Consider the following 25,643-nt stretch of genomic DNA (forward strand, 5'->3'; position numbering starts at 1 on the left):
ACACTTACATTAATCGTAAGGGTTTCCACTCCATCAATGTGCAGATCATCTGCGATGTGCAGATGAATCTGCTCAACATTGTTACGAGGTGGCCTGGTTCAATGCACAACTCGCACATTCTGTCCAACAGCACTGTTGGGAAGAGGCTGCAGTATGGTGCTGGCTGGCACTCCTCTGGAGGGCAGCTCTACGCTGCTTGACCTCCACCTTGAGGTCCGATCACTTTTTTTCAATCTCCGCAGGGGTGCGTTGCTCCGAACCCACCGCGTTCACCCTCATGCACACCTTATCCCACTCACAACGTTTTGTTTTTGTACTGACACCACTGGACAGGCTGCCAAACAAAATCTGCTGTCTCTCCTCCACCTCCCTGACCAGCACCTCCAGCTCGCACTCCGTGAACATCTTTTTCTTTGACATTGTTTTGCGGGTGCGGACAGCGGAGACCCTATTTAAATAAATTTGCGTATTCATAGGTGGGCGTAATGGAGGAGGGCCCGGTCACTCCGACATCTGTGCTCAATTCCACGCTGATTGGGATGTATCAAGGAAACATGCGTGGATTCCGCCGCTCACTCAGATTGATATATCTGGATTTTTTTTTTTTTGCGTGCGCAACTTTCGGGATTCTTGCGACCGCCGTTTTTTTAGTATGAGATCCACGCAAGTATTGATACATGAGGCCCCTGATCTTATGGTCAAATTCGCAGAAACTCCTGTACATCGTGGAACTAACAGTCCCATGGGAGTCTGCAGTGGATGAAGCCTATGAGCGCAAAAACCTGAGGGACAGGGGCATACACAGGCGCTCCCTGTGGAGGTCGGGTGTAGGATTCGTAGCCACATCAACAATAAGACTCCCGAAAAGCAGGGGAATCCGAGGCCAGGCCCTCCGACAAGGTGTGAAATTGCTCAGAGGCTGTGAAGAGAGGCAGCAATTGGCTTTGGATAAAGAGGAAGGACCCCGTTTGGGCTGCTCGATGTCAAATGTGAGGAAAAGTGGAGGAGGAACACCTGATATCACAATGATGTCATAATGACAAAAGTACCATAAGAGACTTCAAAGCTTCAAAGACCTACAAGAGACTTCAAAGACCTTGTAAAGCATAAAATGACTCTTCTCCATTCCCAATTTTAACGAACAGGAGGAGCAGAGGCAGAGGGGGGCACACCCGAAGCATGCAGGTGTCACTGTTGAACCCCTCCCGAGGAGTCGTGGGCCTATCAACAAAACACAGATGAAGGAGGGCACCCACCTGATGACCCCAGTGAAGCCTTTGGCCCTCATGCAGGTAAAAAAAAAATGAATTGATTGCTTCTTCCCCATTCCAAACACCAGATAAGTGCTGATTATCTTGGGGATTATAACAACAAGTCCTATTGGCTAAACCACATGAATGATCTAGGGGCTACACCAGTGTGTGTTGAGGGTACTGCAAATAAGTAATGTAGTGTAAGAAAGCCAGGAGACCGGCATTAAATGAGGAAAACATAACTTTAAAAATATATAACACATATATAACAAATAACATAACATAACATATATAACACAAAAAGCATTAAAAAAAGATGTCCCCTCTGGTCAGTGGGGAGTAAAACTCCCCCTGCTCCCCTGATTTACATTGTTATAGGTCACAGCATTTTCATTGACATGTTAAAGCCTACTCCAGAATTAGGGGGAAGGGGGTCACAGGCCAAGCAAGGCAATTTCTGGAAATTCACGGCAGTTTTCTATGTTGCCTGCAAATTGCTGGCAAATGCCTTGCTGATTTAGGTCATATTTACTAGGTGGAGCTCAGTTTTTACCCTTGATGATCATAACTCTGAGACCACGACAGAAAGCTATGATGTTCCACAAAGGTCTGTGCTTGGACTAGTACCCTCAAGGGTAACACTTTACTATAAGTGTTCCTTAATTAACATTAATAATTACATTATTAAGTATTAATTAGAATCTTATTCATATTTAAGTAATGTATGTGTTACTTAACATTACTTCTCATTATAGTTAATGCATTAATAAGCATTTAATATATGTATACTGCTCAGGAAATTAATACATTAAGCATTAAAAGAAGTTACACAATGTCATTAGTCATCCTTATGTATGTATTATTTAGTATTAATTAAGATATTAGTTAATACATTAGGAAACCTTTAAAAAATGCCTTTACTAATCATTTCCTAATGGTTTTTGTTTTGGGGAGTTGAATACACATTAATTAACAGCTACGTAATGTATCTACTAATTTGCTAATGGTGTACATGTTACCTAGATGGGCATTTATAAACGATTAGAGTTTTAAGTAATCATTTTCTAATGCTGTGATGTGTATGCCATCAGGTAGCCCTTACCTAAACTTAAATAAATAATTAATTTACATTAGTAACCTGACATAAACCTTAATAAATGTATAGGGGTAACTCATGAGCATTACTTAACCATAGTTAACCATTAGTGATTGTTTTTTTAAACATTGTAAAGTGTAACACATGTATCCCTTAGCAAACATATTATAGATGCTTAACTGCCTCATAAACATTCCTAACTTTAGTTAAACATTACTGAATGATTTTTGGACCCTTTTGTTTCCTTATGGAACAGTTACGCACTATTAGTTGAAATGTCAGTGAAGCAATCACATAAGGCTGCTACAATGAATAGATAAATCCATTAAAAGTCAATTAATACTAATAATTTGTTGCCAAACAAATTTGATTATCGATAGTTCATCGGCAAAGAAAGGCAAGTGTTTTTCGACATGTAATGCCGCGAATGTAAGGGGGAGACGAGCCATCTCGCTTCTGTAAGAGTTGCGCGTGCGCAGGGCGCACGAGCGACCGCAGATCACAACAACAATGGAGGCGTCCATTGCAGTGACAGGATGAAAAGAGCTAAAGTCTGGGAGTATTTCACTCATTAAAGAAAAGAAAAAAAATTAAAGCTGAAAGCAGCGTTGTTAGGGCCTGAGCCCCCACGCGGCCTATGGCCGCATCCTTGACACCGGCCCGAATCCAACGGTGTAATGGGCAAATCCCTAGGCCTTGTAGTTTAGGAGATACGAGCCTCAGTTTGCTGCACAGTGTGAGTGCAGAGTTGAGAGCAGAGCTGAGAGCTGGCCCTTTAAGAGCCCCTCCCTTCTCTGCTCGCTCTCTGCCATCTGTGTCAGAGTGGAGAGCAGAGGTTCAGTGTGCTGCAGAGAGTGAGAGCAGAACTGCCAGCTGGCCCTTTAAGAACCCCTCCCCCGCTGCACTGTCTCTGATGTGTGCTAGAGTGGAGAGAGTGGAGGATTAACAGAATTGTAGTGTGGAAAAGCTGAATAAATCGGCATACGTTGGTCAAAAGTAACACAAAATACCATATTTTTGTAGGAATTTTTGTCAGGAATACAGTGGTGTGTTTTTAAAAGCTGTGGGTTGTATGGTGTAGACATGAGAAGCATTTGTTTGACAGTATGTACCCTGAGAGGACATGCTCTCCCCATAGACTTCCATTGTAAGGCGAAAAGTGTCTCCCCCAATTTGAGGGCTTATAAAATCCAAACCGAGCGAGTAGTATATTAACCTTGAACAACTTTTAATCAGCACAGTTGGGAGAGTAATGTGTGAGAGTTTGGAAGCGATAGCATTAATGCCCTAGGAGGAGATAGATTTTGTTCGGGGTGCAAAATTGTCCAAAATTAGACATTAGTGTCCAAATTGTGGACATCCTGTTACAGTTAGGTCAGGGGTGTGAGTGTATGATTTATCCGTCTTGATGAGACGAGTCCAATGGTGTTGGTCCCATGTCTGTAGGACATTCCTACAGCCTGTGGCGGGTTTTTTTGTGTATGTAGGTGGCGCTATTGAGTAGAGCGCCTCTTTTTTTTTTAATTATCAAATTTTTTACCGCACCCGATGTGTGTACCAAATTTGGTGAGTTTTCGAGCATGTTTAGGGGGTCAAATTAACTTTTAAAGTGGCGAGTATGCCAAGCAAACATAATAGGGTCTTCGCCAGAAGTACCTTCTGGCTCAGGCCCAAATTACTTGTGTTGAAGTATGCCGACTTCACCGGGTCCGTTGATGAGAAGAGATCAAATCAACTCTTTATTTCACACAACAAAGCAGACACAGATATATCTGGAGACCCCACTACATGCACCTTGAGAGTGCAGCAGAGAGTCTGAATAAGATATTAACAGACAGTGAATATATGCTTGAAGCCACACATTTTTTGCATACGTAATTTTACACTCATGCACTTCTTGATTAGTACTCCAGCCTCCTGCACAGTCAGGTCGTCTTGTCCTGTTGTTTTCGTCATTCAGCCTTGACAGTTTGGGCGCAACTAGCAGCCTGCACAACTTAACATAAACAATCACGTCATGTACTTATACACAATCAACTCCTGATATGGTGGTGACATATGAACAGAACATGATCAAAAGCTCATTTTCTCACACTTGCAAACTTTGCAAGAAGGACTTCCCTTGACACAGGAACACGACCGTCATGAATGAACATCGGAGCAGAAAGCACGTAGGAGTTTTAACGGAGCTGGATGAAGACTCGTCTCAGTAAGTTAACTTGTGGGCTTGCCTGTAGCAGACTGAGTTGTCATGGCTTTTAACATTTAAAATGTACTTTACTTAGCAGGTTGCTGATCCGGTCTTGGACGGAAACACTATGTGCGTGTATGTGCATCTGTATGTGTAATTACCGGATACAGTAGGCAGGTCTAGATCGGATCCAAGCTTTGAGCAGTAATAGAAACCAGGCTTTAGCATGCAGCCCTGCAGCTTAAAGCGGAGACATCTACGTCATCTATACATCTATACCTGCTGTGTGCCAGATTATAGAATCAAGAACATGAAATGACAAGAATGTATTTTTTCAAATGAAAAATAAATGTTTTATTTTTTAAATTTTTATTGTCTTTATTGTCAGTTAAAACATGCCCAAAACAACTTCATGCTAAATTGTAAAGGTAAGTGCAAAAAATGCGATAATCCGATTCATCGATAAAATCGCAGATTGATCGATAATTCAATAAATAGAGAGTTGCAACATTACAATCACATATAAAGAATTTTAAACATTGTATTCACAACAGGAGAGGAAACAAGCACCTTGGCACAATTCCAAAACCAGACAGCTTAAACAAAAAAACCCCGTTGTTATGATGCCATGTAAAGCCCTTTGAGACAAACTGTGAAAACAGGCCATACAAATAAAATTGCCTTGCCTTGCCTTGCCAGAAACTGGAGAGAATATGGCGCTCCTCCAAACTGGAGGAGTCACATACAGTCTGGCAAGATAGCCTTAAAACCTATAAGATAGCCCTTTGAGCACTTTAGAGCAGCCTACTACTCAACACTAATCGAGGAGCAGAAGAAGAACCCCAGGTTCCTCTTCAGTACTGTAGCCAGACTGACAGAGAGCCACAGCTCTATTGAACCAAGTATTACTGTTTACCTGAGTAGCAAAGATTTCATAGATTTCTTTAATGACAAAATTCTACTTATTAGAGAGAAAATTCATCTTCTCCTGCCATCAGATGACAACATGGCACTTATAACCTCAGAAGCTTTAGAGGCAGCTGTAGGACCAGACATATATTTTAAGAGTTTTTCTCCCATTAGCCTTCATGAGCTCATTTCAATAATTTCATCCTCTAAACTGTCTACCTGTCTTCTGTCAAATTAAACCCTTAAAATTAACCCTTGACCTAATTGTTCATTTAATTCATTTGAGAGCCTTACTGTCAGCTTTTCCCACCCAGACTGAAAAGCAGAGAAACCACTCTTACTTGCTGTGGTGTATCGTCCTTCTGCACCTTATTCTGAGTTCTTAGAAGAATTCCCTGACTTTCTGTCAAACTTGGCATTGAATTCAGACAAAGTCATTATAGTGGGTGACTTTAACATTCATGTGGACGTCGAAGATGATTGTCTGGCCACTGCATTTAAGTCGCTCCTTGATTCTTTTGGCTTCTGTCAGAGGGTAAACAAACCCACTCACACTTTTAATCATATCCTTGATTTAGTACTCACTTATGGAATAGAAGCTAACCTCATCACAGTTCTTCCTCAGAACCCTGTCTTGTCTGATCACTCCTTAATTACATTTGAATTTACTTATTTATCATTTGTATCCTACCTGGGAAAAAATCCCGCTTCAGTCGATGTTTATCTGACACTGCTGTTTCTACATTTAAGGAGCTTATTCCAGCAGAGCTTGCTGCCACACCTTGTAGTTATATAATGGGCAGTTATGCTGATTTCACCCCTTCGCAGGTAGACTATCTTGTGGACAGCACTGCAGCAGCACTCCTTGGGACACTTGATGCCGTAGCTCCCCTGAAAAAGAAGGTTATCAACCAAAAAAGAATAGTTCCCTGGTACAGCCCAGAGCTGCGTGCCTTCAAACAGAAGACCAGACAACTGGAAAGGAAGACACATTTCAGCCAGCATGAGGAAGACTGCCAAGCCTGGAAGGATAGTTTATTAATATATAAAAAAGAACTCCGTAATGCTAGAAGCGCTTCCTACTCATCCTTAATAGACAAGAATAAGAACAACCCAAGGCTCCTCTTCAACACTGTGGCCAGGCTAACCAAGAACCATAGTGCTGTTGAGCCATGCATCCCCCCAACTCTCAGTAGTAATGACTTCCAATTTTTCTTTACTGAAAAGACTGTGAATATCAGAACAAAGATTGCCAGTAATGGAGGACAGACTACAGTTCCCATAGAAGCACCTCCCAGACTTGGTGCATACTTGGACAGCTTCTCCCCCATCGACCTGTCAGACTTAACTTCTGCAGTCACTTCCTCCAAGTCAGCCACTTGTCTGCTGAATCCCATCCCGGCAAGACGACTTAAGGATGCCTTTCCTCTAGTCAACACTTCTATATTGAACCAAATTAATCTTTCCTTAGTCACAGGTTATGTGCCACAGGCCTTTAAGGTGGCTGTCATTAACCCTTTACTTAAAAAAACCTTCTCTTGACCCAGATGTGTTAGCCAACTATAGGCCTATATCCAACCTCCCCTACATCTCCAAGATCCTTGAGAAGGTTGTCCTGGAGCAGCGACATGAACATCTGCACAGCAACGATCTCTTTGAAGCCTTCCAGTCTGGATTCAGGGAACACCATAGCACTGAAACAGCACTGGTCAAAGTCTCTAATGATCTTCTTATAACTTCAGACAGAGGTCTCATCTCTGTACAGTACTTTTACTTTTGGACCTCAGTGCTGCATTATACACCCTTGACCACAGCATCCTACTTCAGAGACTAGACCATGAAATTGGGATTAAAGGAACTGCCCCAAAATGGTTTTAGTCCTACTTATCTGACAGGTTTCAGTTTATTCATGTTAATAATGACCATTTGGAGTATAGCAGAGTTGCATATGGTGTACCACAGGGTTCAGTTTTAGGACCAATGCTCTTCATTCTTAACATGCTCCCATTAGGTGACATAATCTGGAAGCACTCAATCAACTTTCACTGTTATGCGGATGATACGCAACTCTACTTGTCGATGGAGCCAGACGACACAAACCAGTTTACTAATCTGCAAGACTGCCTGAAAGACATTAAATCCTGGATGTCCTCTAACTTCTTACTGCTAAATTCAGATAAAATTGAGGTCATCGTGTTTGGACCTAAACACCTCAGGGACATGCTCTCTAATCGGATCACTTCTCTAGATGGCATCACCCTGACCCAGAGTACGACTGCAAGGAACCTTGGAGTCATTTTTGACCAGGACCTTTCCTTCAGCTCCCACATAAAGCATGTGACTAGGACCACCTTCTTCCATCTGCGAAGTATCGCTAAGATTAGGAATATCCTTTCCCAGAGTGATGCTGAGAAACTGGTGCATGCATTTATCACTTCTTGGCTGGACTACTGCAACGCTCTCTTGTCAGGATGTCCTAAATACTCTCTAAAGAGTCTCCAGCTGGTCCAGAATGCTGCAGCGAGGGTTTTGACGGAAGTTAAGAAGAGAGAACACATCTCTCCCATTTTAGCTTCTCTCCACTGGCCTCCTGTAGGATCTAGAATCGACTTCAAAATCCTTCTGCTGACTTATAAGGCTCTCAATGATAAAGCGCCATCCTATTTGAAAGACCTCATTAGTCCCTACTGTCCTACCAGAGCAGTCCGCTCCCAGAATGCAGGTCTTTTAGTGATTCCCAGTATTTCTAAAAACAGACTGGGAGGTAGAGCCTTCAATCAGCGGGCTCCTTTACATTGGAACCAGCTCTCTCCATGGGTCAGAGAGGCAGACACTCTGACTACTTTTAAGTCCAGGCTTAAGACTTTCCTTTATGACAGAGCTTTCAGTTCGGACTGGTTCAGGTAGCTCTGAACCATTGATAGCTATGCTGCTATAGGCTTAGACTGCTGGGGGACACATCAGGTTACATGGAGCCCTCTCTTCTCCCCTCCTCCTCATTTTGGAACTGTCATTACTAGAGGTGGGTTAAAAATTTCTATATACCGATATTCTATCGATATACATTTGTAGGAAAGATTGTCGATACATAAATCCCAGTATCGATCTTTTAAAATGCATTAGATTTTACCCGTTTATTTTTTTTTTTGTTTGCCCCTTTAGTGTGGCGTGATTTTGTGCATAGTGCAACGTTATTGCAGTCAGATTATCAGATCTCGCGAGATCCAGTTCATGTGCCTCCGATCAGAGAACAACAAGATGGCGGAAGCGCAACTTTAATCTCCGGCAAATTTAAGCGCAGATGTCTGGCAGCACTTAGGCTTCAAGAAGCGAGAAAACTGCACCCAACTTGACAAAAATAATAATGTGCGCAAAATGTGCAAAGTAGAAGTTAAGTACAACGGAAATACAACTAATCTCAGGAGCCATTTCACTGGGCATCACCCAGAGTACACTCAACAACCAGGAAACTACAAGTCACTGCAACAACCCTCGCTGGAGAAAGCACTTGGGATGAAGTTTCCATCCACGCCTCCATGTGCAGAAAACATCACTTCTGCTCTGGCAATTTTTATCTGCAAGGATCTCAGACCATCCTGTGTGGTAGAAAATGTAGGCTTCAGACACCTCATCCAGACACTGGAACCACGCTATGTGCGACTGACACGGAAACAACTGAGTCAAGTCACAATCTCAAAAATGTACAGAGATGTTAAAAACAATGTCGCAACTGCAATGAAATCAGCAGAGAGAGTTGCCATCACTTGAGACAGCTGGACAAGCAGAGCTATGGATTCCTACTTGACCATCACCTCTCATTACACTGACAGTAACTGGTCCCTCATGTCCCACGTTTTGCTAACGCGGGCGATTGAAGCTCGCCACACTGTGAGTCATCTTGCTGAGCTGCTGACGGTTTGTAGAAGTCTAAGTTGCCCTTTTGTTTTGAATGACGGTCATATATTTAAATAAAAAGTGCATGATGTTGTATAACTATTGTTTAATGGTCAGTTCTCAATGTAAATACAGTATTAATATTTAATTATGCACCAGGTTAAGGGGTTACTTTTACAATTGAATTTACAGCATTAGTCCTTTGAGAATCTCTTCCATTACCAAAGCAAAATTGGTATTGTAACTAAAATATCGTATCGTATACTGTATCGAATCGTATCGGAAATCGTATCGACTTGGGACCTAGTGTATCGAAATCGTATCGTATCGTATCGGGAGGTCAGTGGTGATACCCAGCTCTCGTCATTACCATTACTTGTTGCACTTTGTAGTTTGGCCTTGGTGTCTCGCAGTCTCTCTGTGTTTCCACAGATCCATTGGAGCTCCATCTCTCTGCTCCAAACGCCGCCTGCATCGCCCCCCCACCCCCTTTTTTATCCCCTGCTGTTACACTGGCCTGCGCTCCCCTCCCATGAACCAGTCTGCCATCCAGTCCCCCATCAAGATGGCTTGCTCTCCCTGCCTCCCCTACCAGAAGCTTCCTTCTTCAACTTTTATTAACAATTCCATGTTTCCCAAATTTTGTATTGTAAACTGTTTTCTTGTCTTTAACAACATCTACTGCATATCTGTCCGTCCTGGGTGAGGGGTCCCTCCTCTGTTGCTCACCCTGAGGTTTCTCAGATTTTTCCCTGTTAAAAGGGTTTTCTATGGAGTTTTTCCTTAATCGATGTGAGGGTCTAAGGGCAGAGGATATTGTTATGATGCCATGTAAAGCCCTTTGAGACAAACTGTTTGTGAAAATGGGCGATACAATAAAATTGCCTTGCCTTGCCTGCTAGACCCCATCCCAACTAAGCTGCTCAAAGACTCTCTACCCTTCATTAGAACCTCTCTTGGACATGATCAATGTGTCAGTGTTATCTGGTTACGTCCCACAGTCCTTTAAAGTAGCAGTAATTAAACCACCCCTCAAAAAAACTACCCTGGATCCAGAAGTTTTGGCCAACTACAGACCAATATCAAATCTTCCTTTCCTCTCAAAAATTCTGGAGAAAGCAGTTGCTAAACAACTCTGTGACTTTCTCCATAGCAACAGCTTATTAGAGGATTTCCACTCAGGTTTCAGGGTTCATCATAGCACAGAAACACTGGCACTAGTCAAAGTTACTTACGACCTCCTACTAGCATCACATGAGGGACTCATCTCTGTAATTATCTTTCTAGATCTCAATGCAGCTTTTGAAACCATTGACTACCATATCCGACAGAGACTGGAACATGTCATTGGCATTAAAGGAACGGCACTAAATTGGTTTAGGTCATATTTACTCGGTCAATCTCAGTTTGCACTGACTAATGATAATGCCTTTGAAACCACTGCAGTCAGTTATGGTGTTCCACAAGGGTCTGTGCTTGGACCAGTCCTCTTTATGGTATACCTGCTTCCTCTAGGTCACATTATTAGGAAACACTCAATTAATTTTCACTGCTATGCAGACGATACACAGCTGTACTTATCAATGCATCCACATGAAACAAATACATGGATGACCCATAATTTCCTTTTATTATACTGATAAAACTGAAGTAATTGTGCTGGGCCCAAAACACCTTAGAGACACCCTATCTAATGATATAGGTGCCCTGGATGGCATTACTTTGGCCCCCAGCACTACCGTAAGGAATCTAGGAGTTCTCTTTGATCAGGATCTGTCCTTTAACTCCCGTATGAAGCAAATTTCTAGGACTGCTTTCTTTAATTTACATAACATTGCTAAGATCAGACACATCCTGTCTCAAAAAGATGCAGAAAAACTCGTCCATGCCTTTGTCACTTCCAGGCTGGATTACTGCAATTCCTTTCTGTCAGGCTTCACTCGTAAGTCCCTAAAGACTCTCCAGCTGGTCCAAAATGCTGCTGCTTGCAAGTTGATGAGAACTGGTAGAAGAGACCAGGTCTCTCCTGTACTGACTTCTCTGCATTGGCTCTCTGTCAAATTCCGAATAGAATTTAAAATTCTCCTTCTAACATACAAAGTCCTCAACAATCAGGCACCTTCATACAGTATTTGACAGAGCTCACAGTCCCTTATAACCCAGCTAGAACCCTTCACTCCCAGGATGCAGGGTTACTTGTCGTCCCTAGAGTTTCTAAAAGTAGAATGGGAGCCAGAGCCTTCAGCTATCATGCTCCCCTCCTGTGAAACCATATCCCAGTTTCGGTTCGGGATGCAGACACCCTCTCTACCTTTAAGAGCAGACTTAAGACCCTCCTTTTTGATCAGGCTTATAGTTAGGGCTACTTAGGCTGGCTCTTAGATATGCCGCTATAGGTTTAGACTGCCGGGGATCTACCAGGGTGCATTGGGCTTCTCTCTCTCCTCTCTTTCTTCTCTGTCCTCCTATATGTGTCATATAAATCATACTCATAACTAACTCGTCTTCTTTTCCAGAGCCTTTGGGCTCCCCACATCCCAGATGCCGGATGCTGCTGGAGGAGGCTACAGACCTGAAGAGGCTGAAGCTGCCACCCGTAGCCCCACCTGATCTGTCTTTGTCTCTGCCTCTCCCGCTCTCTTTCCCCCCAACTGGTCAAAGCAGAAGGCCGGATCTGTTCAACATTCCTGCTTGTTAAAAGGAAGGTTTTCGTCGCCGCTGTTGCAGGATGTGCTTGCTCATGAAGAACTGTTGGGTGTAAATTCTTTGACGGAATGTGGTACTAGACCTGCTCTATGTGTAAAGTGTCATGAGATAACTTTTGTTCTGAGTTGGCACTATATAAATAAAACTGACTTTACTAGACTTGACTAAGTTAATCGGATGCTCTAAATTGATCGTGGGTGTGGCTGTGAGAGTGAACGGTTGTCTGTGTGTATGTGTTGGCCCTGCATTGCCTGGTTGCCCATCCAAGGTGAACGCCGCCTCTCGCCTGAAGGCAGCTGGGATAGCCTCCACACCCCTTGCAACCCTAAACAGGATAAGTGGTAGAAAATGAATAGATGGATGGATGGACGGACTTTTAATAGCCTTGATGTCTCTTGCCTGGTTAGTAAGATTGAACGCCCAAGTGCAGAGATAGCCTTCATAAAAGATAAAAAATGTTGTGAGTGAGCTGTCGACTGCATGTGGCAACCTTCGTGGAATAACCACAGACATGAACCAAAGCCTGAGTGTGATTGAGCAACCCAGTGCCAGCAAGGGTAATGAAGCCACACCCATGACCAGTCAGGGGGCCAAACACCACAGCCCAAGTTACAGGGAGCCTGCACCCGGACCCTCGCTGTTGACTGCCACTGAGACAGCTGACAGGGGGACTGGTGTGATGATGTCCCCTGCATGGAGCCATGCACTAAAAAAGGGCTAAAGGGCTTCCCATGCAATGATAAACTGCAATGAGAGTTGTGTCTTATAGCTTCCGTGGACTGTAACTGGAGTGACAGCCCAACACATTGTTATTGACAAGCTCATTGAGAATGCTGATGTGGTGTGTTTGCAAGAGACTGTTTTAGCTATTTAAAATCTGGACAGCTGAATACTGTGCATAATGATTTCCATGGGGCAGGGGAATCTACGACTGACCTCAACACCAGTATTCAGCGGGGCAGGATCCCAGGAGGTGTGGCCATATTCTTGCATGAGAAAATTGATCCATTGGTCACTGTGTTCAGGTTAGATGTAGACTGGTGCAAAGGAATCAAGGTGGTGCATGATAAGAATGATTTTATAATCTTAAATGTATATACTCCATATAAATGTCACAAAAATGAAGATGAGTACTTGAATAAGCTTACCTTTATAGGGTCTTATATAAGAGGAGGTGAGTACACATCCATATTTGTCTTGGGGGGAATGCTGATATATCAGATTCTAACTGACTTTTTGGTCATTACCTGAGACAATTTTGCAGTGATAACAAGGTTATTCTGTCCACTAAAGAACTACTGCCAGCTGGTAGCTGTACACGTGAGTGAAGCTTGGCATACTAAATCCTGGTTGGACCTCAGTATATCTACATCTGATGTACATGATTTTGTAGAGAAGGCAGAGCTCTTATACGGTCTGCCTACAGCAGATCATATTCATTTCTCTATGTTCATTAATATCAAGGGTCTACCTGAGCTTGTCAGTAATGACAGCCATGAACCAAGTGAGATGCTGGACTGGGCAAAGCTCACAGAAGATGACCTGCATTTATTTTTCATATTACAAGTCACTGACTGTTTTCCACTTAAGAAATACTGAGGTGCCTATTGATGCAATTATGAGTCTGAATTCTTGCTTGTGTTGTACTTCGCTTTGGACAAAAACATCTGCTAAATGAAATTGTAGAATTGTAGAATTGTAGAGTAGAAATATCATCTGTAAGAATGTAAATCAAGTCAAGTCAATTTTATTTGTATAGCGCCAAATCAGAACTAAAGTTATCTCATGACACTTAAGTTGAGTAGGTCCAATGCTACACTCCTTCAATGACGTTACACCCAACAATTCTCCATAAGCAAGCACATCTTCCAACAGCGGCGACAAAAACCTTCCTTTTAACAGGCAGGAAAGTCAACAAGATCCAGGCTCAGTGGGAGTGGCCCTCTGCTTTGTCTATGAGGTGGTGTTGGTGAAAACTGAAATCCGTGTGTAATGTATCAAAGAGCCGGTGAAGTCTGTGTAGGAGTTGTTCTATCATTATTTAATATCAAAATAAAATCACAAAAACAACCAAATTTGTGTGTATTTCATTTTTCAGTTTTGAAACCAAAATGGAAAAATGGAAAAACCAAAATTAAAAAAATGGTGTTTGTCTTTTTTGGAAATAAAAACTGGAAAACATAAATGGAACTATTATTAAATACTTTGTTTGTGTGAAATTTTCATGGGGGGACAGGGAGAACCAAATGAAAACATCCAACTATCCACTTTCAACCGCTTATCCTGGTCAGGGTTGGGGGGGCTGGAGCCTATCCCAGCAGCCTTCGGGCATGAGGCAAGGTTCACCCTGGACCGGTCGCCAGTCCATCACAGGGTCAACATACAGTATATAAACAGACAATCATTCACACACACAGCCACACTTAAGCTCAATTTAGAGTATCAAATTAGCCTAGTGCCCTCTTGCATGTCTTTGGACTGTGGGAGGAAGCCGGAGTACCAAGAGAGATCCCATGCAGGCAAAGGGAGAACATGCAAACTCTACACAGAAAGATCCCGTCCAGCTGGGGCTCGAACCCGGAAACTTCTTGTTGTGAGGCGACAGTGCTAAACACTGCACCACCGTGCCCCCAATGAAAACGTCGTCATTGTCATCCTCTGCTTATCTGGTTGGTCCGGGTCGCAGGGGCAGCAGCCTCAGCAAGGAAGCCCAGATTGTCCTCTCCCCAGCCACTTCCACCAGCTCTTCCGGGGGAATCCCAAGGCGTTCCTAGGCCAGTCGAGAGATGTAATCCTTCCAGCATGTCCTGGGTTGGCCCTGAGGCCTTCTCCCAGTAGGACGTGCTTGAGAAAACCTCCCGGGGGAAATGTCCAGGAGGCATTCTCACTGGATGCCCAAACCACCTCAACAGACTCCTCAACATGGAGGAGCAGTGGCTGTATTGAGTCCCTCCTGAATGCCTGAGCTTCTCATCCTATCTTTAAGGGAGAGCCCAGCCACCCTGTAGAGGAAACTCATTTCAGCCGCTTGTGTTTGTGATCTCATTCTTTCAGTCATTAGCCAGAGCTCATGACAAAACGTAAGGGTTGGAACATAAAATGTTACAATAGCTTTTTTCACACTGTCACAAAAGCCATGTTTTGCCTCCCAAATTGCCGGGGTGCCTGTTATGTTCACAGTGAGCGACACAGGCTGAGGGGGGAAATTGTTGCACCATTTTACCTTCCTCGAACAGTAGTCTTTTTGCTGGAGTGAGTTTGATCTAAACAGTCTGCTCACTCATGTTTTGTAAAAATCACACACTTTTAAATATTATATTGTGAATTCCTCACAGCATCGGAGGAATAACTACAGGCTGATGTGAGTGCGGTTACTTTGAGAATCACCATTCTACTCTTGTTTGTTTTGTGTAGTGATTTGACAAGCTGATGATGATGATGTATCTTTGGGATGTTTTACACAGTTGTTACTCACGGCACCACTCGTTGTAATTTAGTTTCGTCCAACAAGAAACGATCAGTCTCAGGTTATAGCTTATCAATGAGTTCTTTGCCGATCAGTGGCTTGCATACAAATACATAAACGAGTTGGAGCACTTCTTGGAATTTTTAAAAGGATTTTAATACAAAAACGAAAATGTTTGAGTCAGAGAAATAATTCCAGCAAAGCAAGTTAAGGCACATGTGGAGTATCAGACATGAAGTATAAGATTTATCTGAGATTCAAGTGGGCAGCAAAGGTAGCAGGTAAAAAGGTGCGCGGTATGAACGATTAGTTACCTATAAACAAAAGAAAGCTACTGAATGGAGTTGAAGCAGACTCTAAGGAGTCTTGCGGAGTTGACAGTGAGAGAGAGCGAACGAGGCCTGAATAGATGCAGCACTGATCTTTGTTATTACGACAGCGTGAAAACCAACGGAACCGGCTTCTCAGCTGGATTGTTCCCATCGATGTTCAATACCTCTCCAAGGAGCTGGTGGGAAGACGATCTCCAAAGCCTCCGCCTCGATGACTATGGCTCCCTGTGGGATTCGTTGGATGAAGAAGGGAAATGCATTGGCTCGCTACCTTCTGGTCTCAGGCTGCTGGCTGTCTCAACACGATGCTCTTCTCAGACACAAGGTGGCTTCTCTCCACTGGTAAGGATGGCGATGTGAGGCTCACATGAGGTCAGTTGTACTGTGACCGCGAGCCGCGATCGATGACAAATTACAGAAATGGGAAAAATCAATGCTTTAGGTGTTACACGGAACAATGTCTTCATGAACTTAGATGAAAAAGAGGCACATTCGACTCCGCGCACAAAACTTTGCTAGTAGTGGAATTATTGAAGGAGATAAACACAATTTTCTCAAGAACAAAAACCAAAACCCATGAGGTGGATGGTCATAAAAAGAAGTGGGTGAAGCGGCAGCTCTAAGAAAAAGCAAGAAGCATGAAAAAGGAGTGAAGAAGAGCAAACGGCAGATTGTGTCGCAGCTATTATAGTAAACTGGTCTGCCTCGGGGGAGTGACCTTTGACCTGCGTGGGGCCGCTGGCCAATCAGCACTCTTTGCCATCCTCAATACTTCTCAGATATTACTGTATTAAACTGGTTAAACAGAGAGCAATCATGCATCACACAGATAGATCATCTCGAGAATAAGATTGCTCAGTTATGATGATGACAGTGAAAAGCAAGGAACTTATCTACAGATAGTGAAATATTCTTGATGTCATGTCCATAGACATAGGTGTGTGTATTTGGGTGCGTGTGTGTGTGTGTGTGTGTATACAGTATGTGTGTGTGATTGAAGTTAAGTGAGGAATTCTGTGACAGAGACTTAAGTTACAAGGTAGAATCACTTAATACACAGAGTCCAGGTTTCATCTATGGATGTTGATAGACTACTACTTTTGTACTTCATTTAACAGTGACACAGAACCTTTCAATCACATGAACATTCTAACTGATGTAAGCAATTGGATGCTGGAATGTTTAAGCACCCGTACATCCCAAGAAAGATCTATATCTTGCCGGTAATGCTCAACCTCTTCCACCAGCTCTGATTCCTACCCCACCAGAGAGATGACATTGTCCCAAAAACCAGCTTCCATGTCTTGGGATCAGACAGCCAAGTCCCCCGCCTTGGTCTGTTGCCCAAACCACACTTCACAGGACCCTCCCGGTTCCTCCTGCAGGTGGTGGGTCCACGGGGAGACGAGTCCATTTAACCTTTCCGGACTGGGCCTGCCCGGACCCGTGGGCTAAGGCCTGACCACCAGGCGCTTGCGGTCTGTGGGTCTTCAGAAGCAGCCGATCAGTATCGGCAGGCCAAGCGGTGTGCAGCCATGGCAATCACAAGGCAAAAACTTGGGCATGGGAGGAGTTCAGTTAAGCCATGGAGAATGACTATCAGTCGGCTCTGAAAAGGCTCTGGCAAACTGTCAGTGGCCTCGGGGAGAAGGCCACACCGTTTACAGTGGGGACAGGAGGTTGCTGATGTCAACTGGGGAGATAATTGGACAGTGGAAGGAATACTTTGAGGAACTCTTCAATCCCACCAACACATATTCCATGGAAGAAACAGAGTTGGGGGAGTGCTGGGGGCGGGGCAGTGAAACAACTCCTTGGTGGCAGAGCTCTGGGAGTGGATGAAATCCCACCCTGTGTATCTAAAGGCTCTGGATGTTGTTGAAATTGGGGGCAGTGCCTTTGGAGTGGCAGACCTGGGTGTCTGACTCTCCTGATGTGGTCCTCCTCACTCCATCAGGCCACAAACTCATGCACTTGCTGGGGCAGTTCGCAGCTAAAAGTGAAGCGGCAGGGGTGAGAATCAGCACCTCCAAGTCTGAGGCCATGGTCCTCAGCCGGAAAATGGTGGCCTGCTCACTCTGGGTCGGGGGGGAGGTCCTACCTCAGGTGGAGGAGTTTAAGTATCTCTGGATCTTGTTCACAAGTGAGGGTAGGGTGGAGTGGGAGATTGACAGGTGGATTGGGGCGGCATTCGCAGTGATGCGGGTGCTAAACCAGTCCATTATGGTTAAGAGGGAGCTAAGCCAAAAGTCAAAGCTCTCAGTTTACTGGTATATCTACGTTCTAACCCTCACCTATTGTCATGAGCTTTGGGTAATGACCAAAAGAACAAGATTGTGAATACAAGTGGCCAAAATGAGTTTCCTCCGCAGAGTGGCTGGGCTCTCCCTTAGAGATGGGTGAGAAGCTCGGTCATTCGGGAGGGACTCAAGATTAGAGCCGCTGCTCCTCCATGTCGAGAGGAGTCAGTTGAGGTTGCCTCCTGGATGCCTCCCTCGGGAGGTTTTCCAGGCATGTCCGATCAGGAGGAGACCTCGGGGCCAACCCAGGACACACTGGAGGGATTATATCTCTTGGCTGGCCTGCATGGGATCGCCTCAGGATTCCCCCAGACGAGCTGGTGGAAGTGGCTGGGGAGAGGAAAGTTCGGGCTTCCTTGCTGAGGCTTCTGCCCCCGTGACCCGGACCCACTGGATAAAGTGGTAGATGACAATGACGACAGCTTGACTGCATGTAGGTCACATAAGCACAAAAATGATTGCTTCCATGAGTCTGCTACAAAAATCAAAGCATCAAATTAGTCAGTGTCCAGTCAGCAGTGACTCATGAAGGTTTATGTAAATTATAAAATTATCCCACGATAAACTTCAGTCATGACACTGACAATGTTCAGTTTGGATATGAGAATGAAATGTATGTGTGCACTAAGATGGTGACGAACACAAGTTCTGAGTCTCTCCAGGAGTTTATGGCTCATACACATAAGCTGTTTTCTGTCTCTGTAACACTCATCTCCCTGCATTACCCCCTCTCTCTCTCTGCTTTCTATTCATTTGTAGCTCATTCTGCCTTATTAAATTCCTCTCTCTCACTAAGTCACTCTCTGCGTCTCTCTGTCTTTGGTCCCTGCTGGCAGTGAGATCTAATGAGAAAACACTGGGGACCAACAGAATAATTAGGTTAACGTGGATTTGCATGTCCCGCTCTCTTTCTCCTTGTGCACATGTGAACACACACTCAAATACACAAATGTACAAACACATACACACTGTCTAAACATGATTACTGCTAAAGAAGAGACTGTTGGAGTATGTTTGTGTATATGCTTACAATATACATACTGTATGTGTGTAATCAGTGTGTAGGTGAACACTGCACCTTATCTCACACACGGACACACTCTTGCACACTCTCTCCCTTTCCAGGGACTAGCCGATAGCTCCCATTACTGTCAAGCTCATCTTCCTCTAATTTGCTGTGATCGGAGCCCGTTTCCCACAAAGGGAGGAGCCTCAGATTCAATTAAACCATTTGATAGGTCCCTTTAAATATTTCATGTCCAGGACTAAAAACAGCTAGCGCAACACTTTCTGGAATCAACCTAACTTTGACCAGTGCATCTACATTATATATATATACATATATACATACATACAATTTACATATTATGTATATATATATATATATATATATATATATATATATATATATATATATATAATATAATATGTAAATTGTTCTGTCAGTATTATGTCTTTAAGGGGTGTATTCTGTATGGGGAATTTTGTATGGTGAATTTATGCAATAACAGTTTTATTTTTTTCTGTATGTGTAATGTAAATGTATTGTGTGTGGTTGTCTCTTTGTGTATTTATGATGCCTGTATGTGTCCCAGTTAATCTACCAGGCTCAGGGGAGTGTGATAGGAGCCATCAGAGGCTTTTTTTTTCCTCAACCAGCCAGTGCCATAGCGCACACACAGGCACACATGTGCATACACATGCATAGATTGCTCTAATTAACATAAGATCTGAAAGTTAAAAAAAAAAAAATATATATATATATATATATATATATATATATATATAGAGAGAGAGAGAGAGAGAGAGAGAGAGAGACTTTGCTCTTAATGCCACTTAAAGAAAACTCTTTAATACCTAGGAAAAGAATCCAGAGCAGGATATGTGCGTGCACACACACACACACACACACACACACACACATACAGAAAGAGAGAGATACAGTAGAGAGACAAGGAAAGACGTAATATTACATGATCCACAAACATATGATTTTAAAGATTTAATAGATCACCTGATTGGATGATGGGAAGAATAAAGGCTAACAAATGAAGACAGGATACTGGTAGAGAGGAAGAGGGACTGCTGTAAAGAAAGAGTGGGAGGGAGAGAAGAAAGGCAGGATGGTGGAGTAGGTGGATATAAATCAGACAAGCTGCTCTGTGCAGCAAAGGAACATACAAATAAGAAGATGTGACAGTAAGTAAGAAGGAAAATATGGACAGACAGATGCTTATATGAAAACCTGGAGATGTTGGAGAGTTGCACTGTCTTGTGACACACAGCGTCAATGTATGTTTGTCAATATTCCGTGTGAATGAAGACCCATGAAGGCAATGGCTGAATGTAACTCATATACTGTACATCTTTTCGGTCCTGTCATGGTTAGGTCAGTGGAAATGGAGCAAGGTCCATTTACTGGATATTGGAGAATGAACTATGGCCCAAGCAGTGTGTCAGGAGTTTTACTGTGATCACTCCCTCTTCTCGTCTGCCTCCAGATCAAAATATTGTGTTTCATTTTTCAATTGTTGGCCTGCTTTGGAGCAAAGTGCTCTTCTGAGAAGCACTTCAGCCTCAATGTTGTGACAAGCACAATGCACAAAGAAACCATGTCATTTCTGACGACAGTCGTTGTTTTCATACACAGCAAAATCTTTGGTGTAAATTAGTGTTGATTTCTCAGTGTCCGATTATTTGAGTTGATCGGTGTTGTTAGTTGGTGTTATTCTAACACTGTCAGTGTGAATCTAAGTAAAGGGGTGGAGCTGATTCTGTTAGTTGGATTTCAGGAGTTGAAGACTTTCTTTTAACGGTTGCCTTTTCCTCGTTCGGCCATAGCTCACTTCACCGCAATGGTCTTCCCTCAAGGTAAGGATTAAACTAAATGAACTGAATTTCTAAACAGTGCTCCTTTTGTTCTAGACCAAACATGAATGCTTTTGAAATTTTAAAATCTTGATTAATCAACAGATGTCAGTCAGATATCCATTTAGGCACTTACCAACAAGCCTTAAATCAAGCCTTAGTTAGATAACCATGAACTAACGGAGGGGGACGGGGTTCATGTTAATCGTAGCGTGGGTAGCCCACTTCGCTAAGGTGGAAAGATTCGCAAGCTCTGCGAAAGTGCTCTGCTCATAAGGTAATATCACATATCACATAAATAGAATTGATGATGGCTTTATTTTGTTGTCTTTGTCGTCGTCGTCGTCGTCCTCCGCTTTATCCGGTGGGTCCGGGTTGCGGGGGCAGCAGCCTCAGCAAGGAAGCCCGGACTTTCCTTTCCCCAGCCACTTCCACCAGCTCGTCTGGGGGAATCCTGAGGCGTTCCCAGGCCAGTTGAGATATATAATCCCTTCAGCATGTCCTGGGTTGGCCTCGGGGCCTCCTCCCGGTTGGGCATGCCTGGAAAACCTGCGGAGGGAGGTGTCCAGGAGGCATCCTCACCAGATACCCGAACCACCTCAACTGACTCCTCTCGACATGGAGTAGCAGCAGCTCTACTCTGAGCCCCTCCTGAATGACTGAGCTTCTCACCCTGTCTCTAAGGGAGAGCCCAGCCTCCCTGTGGAGGAAACTCATTTCGCGATTTTGTATTCGCGATCTTGTTCTGTTGGTCATAGCCAAAGCTCATGACCACAGGTGAGGGTTGGAACGTAGATTGACCGGTAAATCGAGAGCTTCGCCTTTTGGCTAAGGTCCCTCTTCACCACAACAAACTGGTTTAGCACCTGCATCACTGCGAATGCCGCCCCAATCAGCCTGTCAATCTCCCGCTCCATCTTACCCTCACTCGTGAACAAGACCCCAAGATACTTAAACTCCTCCACCTGAGGTAAGACCTCCCCCCCAACCTGGAGTGAGCAAACCACCCTTTTCCGGCTGAGGACCATGGCCTCAGACTTGGAGGTGCTGATTCTCATCCCAGCCGCTTCACATTCGGCTGCAAACTGTCCCAGCAAGAGCTGGAGGTTGTGGCCTGATGGCGCTAAGAGGACTACGTCATCCGCAAACAGCAGAGACGACACCCTCCTGCCACCGAACTCGACCCCCTCCACCACCAGGCTTTGATTTTAATTATCCAAATGTGGCTTGGTTAGTCATCTGAACATATCTGACATTTTTTGAGCTCTTCAGTGAGGGGATCAGAGATACTTGCTCTTGGGGTAGTACAATAAAAAGCACCTGGCTTCTTGCCTAGTGAATCCAATAACATGTTGAACTGCAACATCTGAACACCTTTATGAATTACTTTACACCTTAGCATCCACTACGCTATGACAATCTCATGACTGAAGTTCTTAAACACAGTTGTCCAGTAAAATATGACTGGATGTACTTTCCAGACTGAACCATACTCATTTCATATTTTATTTTGGTTGTTTCACATAGTGTTTATGTTGGACACAGCTGATCTACACTAATATGTAGTTGTGGCAGCAGGCATAGCACCCAAGGTTCTTTGAACACACCTTGATGGCCTGTCGGCCTATCAGAGAACAGGTGCCCATATTTAAGACGGCCCCTCCCTTGCCCTTCCTGCGTCGTAGCACTTCATGTGGAAGTGGCTGTGGGTGCGCATGCTGCTCTGTGCTGCTCTCTGCACTCTGTTTGTGAGTGGTAGGTTTCCTTCTCCCTCTCTCTGCATATGATGATGGTAACATTCGAGTGGCTAATGCTAGTGTGGTCTTAGGAAATGCTGACATCTGGCTCCCTCCCTCTTGCCTTCCCTCTGGGATGAGCGTGTGTGTGTGCGTGTGTGCTGATACACTTCAGCTAAGGTAGGTGCCTGTTGTCGGCCCGCAGCTGTCATTTTCAGCCCAAAACTGTGCTAATGATCTAATTTATCAGGGACAATCAACCAACCGGATGCTGCTGCTTTGTCTATGCTGGCCCAGCTTGTTCATCAGGGTAATCTGCGTGGCCGTGGGTTGTTCAAACGCAGCCTTGCTGCTTTGGCTGCTCGGTGCTTCGGGTGGCCCTTTTAGGCTATTTCCTGCAGTTGCCCGCTTTGCGCATCCACGAGGTGACACACACCTGAACGGAGCTGAATCCGATGGATTTTTTTTTTATTGTATGAGTGATGTTTGGGTGTGGAATTAATTTTGGTTTAATTATTTAGTTTTCTTATTCATTTTTATTTCTTTGGGTTTCTTGAGTGAGTTTGTTTCAGTTGGATTTATAGGATTAATTGATATTTGCTTTTTGTTTCTTTTGATCAGGGTTAACTTTCTTTCATTTGTGTTCGCCTTTTTGGCTAAATCGTGTTTTGAATTATTAGTTTTCTTTGAATTTGGTATTTTGCTTTGATTTATTTTGGGCTGTATTTGAATGATTAAAATTTTCTTCTTTCTATAGGTTATTTTGATTTAACTTCTCCCACCAATTGAATTATCTTTGCATTTGGTTTGAGTGTAACTCTTAAATTGTGTTGTTTTTCTTGTTCAGTGTCAGAGGCCGGTGGTGGTGGTGGTGGTGGTGACGGTGACTGGTGGTGGTGTCCCCTCTTTGTGTGCTGTGTTTCCTAGGTGATGGTCACTTCCTGGTGTGCGTGCGTGTGTGGGTGACTTATTTTTGATTTCCTTAATTTGGGTGAACCCCCCCCCCCCGATACAATCGCTCACCCCTCCTCGAAGTCTCTGCCCTGATCAATTTTCCTTTTTTTCCTTTGTTAGGTGTGTATGTGAATGTCTGATTGCAGATTGATTTTAACTTGATATCTAAATAAAATATATATATATTTTTACACCACAAACCACGTCTCCAGCCGATGAATGGAACTTACCTGTGTGTCTTGTCCCCCTAGTAAGAAAAATAAAACTCTCTGGGTGAAATTCCCAGGGTGGCATTGTTGGGCAACAGTGAAGAATCCTCTCAAAATTATTGCGCAGTATTAGTGGAATTAGCATCCCTTTCCCTCGCCACATAGTATTGAACCAAGAGAAGTCATATGCTTTTAACCTCTATGTTTTGCAGCTGGCAGCAAGTTTGCAAGTGTGTCAGGCTCCTGGTACTTCTAACTCAAAAAAATATTGGATGTTTCAACTAGAGAAAGTATAGGGTTTACAGAAATAATTAAGTTTCCTAAAGTGTTGAACTAGAACTTAGAAATGGGAAGAGAAACTTTTTAAATGCACCTGCCTTTTTGGATCAACAGCTGAACCAAGATTTCCTGCTATCGTTTGGTATTGAACTGCTGCCAAGATGCTTGAGAGGTGGGATACGTCATTTAAGCCAAAGGTCATCAAAGAAGCCAAACAGTTAACACAGATAACCGAGGTTTGTCAACTGATGAAGGGCTGCTGAGAAACGTGCAGAAAATGGAGAATTTTCACAAGCAAGAACAGGTTTTCAAGTTTCAAGAGCAGGCTATTTATATCATGGTAAAACGCGCTGCTGCTGCTTCATCTTCTGCCACCCTCAGCTGGACACAAAAGGACGAAAATAAGTCCTTCTGATGCAGAGGGCAAATATATTATTTTTCACAAGGTATGTGCTCTTAAAACATTGTAGTAATAATAGATTTTAGTTGTACTTTTACAACTTTTCAGAGGTTTGCACTCTTATTCAACGAAGCATTCAGATTGTTCGGATCAGAGAGTTCAGTGTCTTGCCCTAGGATACTTGGATAAGCATAGATGTAACCATGGTTCGAACTAATAGGTTCTTGGGTTAACACTACCATCTGAGACACCTTCCCACCAAACTCAAAGTATTTCATTTTAGTAAATATTTACAATAAAACATTTTTATTCTAATACTTGTGCTGCACATGCTTTAAAAGCACATGAGCAGATGACAAAGCATCTCATTTCGCTCAAAAGGCTAATTTTGAAATATTGAGATGTTTTTCTTCTCTTCTGTCCCACTCCAGTCATGCTGCAACATCACCGAGCACCTCCAGGAGACACGTGGAAATCAGCCATTCATACTGGCTGTTGGGCACACTCAAAGAGCAGTTGACACCTTCTACATTGCCTTCAAAAAAAACAACTCATCCCCTGTCAATCCACCAGCTCATTGGACGCTTTTGATGAGCTATTTAAATCACGTGTTCAACTTGGCTTATGAAGAATCTCTTGTCCATCTCTTCAGCTTCATTCAGACAATCTACAACATTGATGTTGCCACAACTACTGAGTCACCCAGGGTCCGTGAATTGCGTGCAAAATTCTTGAATGACTGATTGTGAAGGAGACATGCTGAAGTGCTTTATTTGTGAGAACTTGTATGTTCATTGCCAATCTCTCATTACTCATTTGTGAATTGGCCACAGTTTTTATCCAAGCACCAAGTTTAACTTGGCCTGTGCCCAAGGTGATTGCAGGTGTCAGTTCTCAACGTTTTCAGGTTTGAAAAACCATTTAAGAACTGTTCATGTAGGGATTTCCATAGCAGTGTTGATGCTGCTACCTCAGAGTCACATGGAGTTTCTCTTCAAACTGTCGAAGAAGTGTTTGAAGTTGATAGGACAAGAAACATCTCAAGCTTTG

General features: G+C 43.5%; 1 protein-coding gene and 1 long non-coding RNA gene across 2 annotated transcripts; both read left to right on the top strand.

Annotated features, from left to right (window-relative positions):
* The first annotated feature begins 579 nt into the window (after positions 1-579).
* On the top strand, positions 580-11,991 carry LOC147250444 (uncharacterized). The gene is made up of 3 exons (XM_086222512.1): positions 580-989; positions 1,146-1,292; positions 11,860-11,991. The coding sequence occupies exons 1-3, from the start codon at positions 678-680 to the stop codon at positions 11,917-11,919; spliced, it is 519 nt and encodes a 172-aa protein (XP_086078638.1). The 5' UTR covers positions 580-677; the 3' UTR covers positions 11,920-11,991.
* A 10,705-nt stretch (positions 11,992-22,696) lies between these two features.
* On the top strand, positions 22,697-23,888 carry LOC147250445 (uncharacterized). Its single transcript, XR_015119012.1, has 3 exons — positions 22,697-22,770; positions 22,844-22,931; positions 23,002-23,888. It is a non-coding gene; the product is annotated as an uncharacterized LOC147250445 (long non-coding RNA).
* Positions 23,889-25,643: the final 1,755 nt, after the last annotated feature.

This window comes from Aulostomus chinensis, chromosome 13 (genome assembly GCF_037954235.1).
Source record: "Aulostomus chinensis isolate RoL2024-O1b breed Wild chromosome 13, RoL_Achi_v1.0, whole genome shotgun sequence".
Classification (NCBI taxonomy): Eukaryota; Metazoa; Chordata; class Actinopteri; order Syngnathiformes; family Aulostomidae; genus Aulostomus; species Aulostomus chinensis.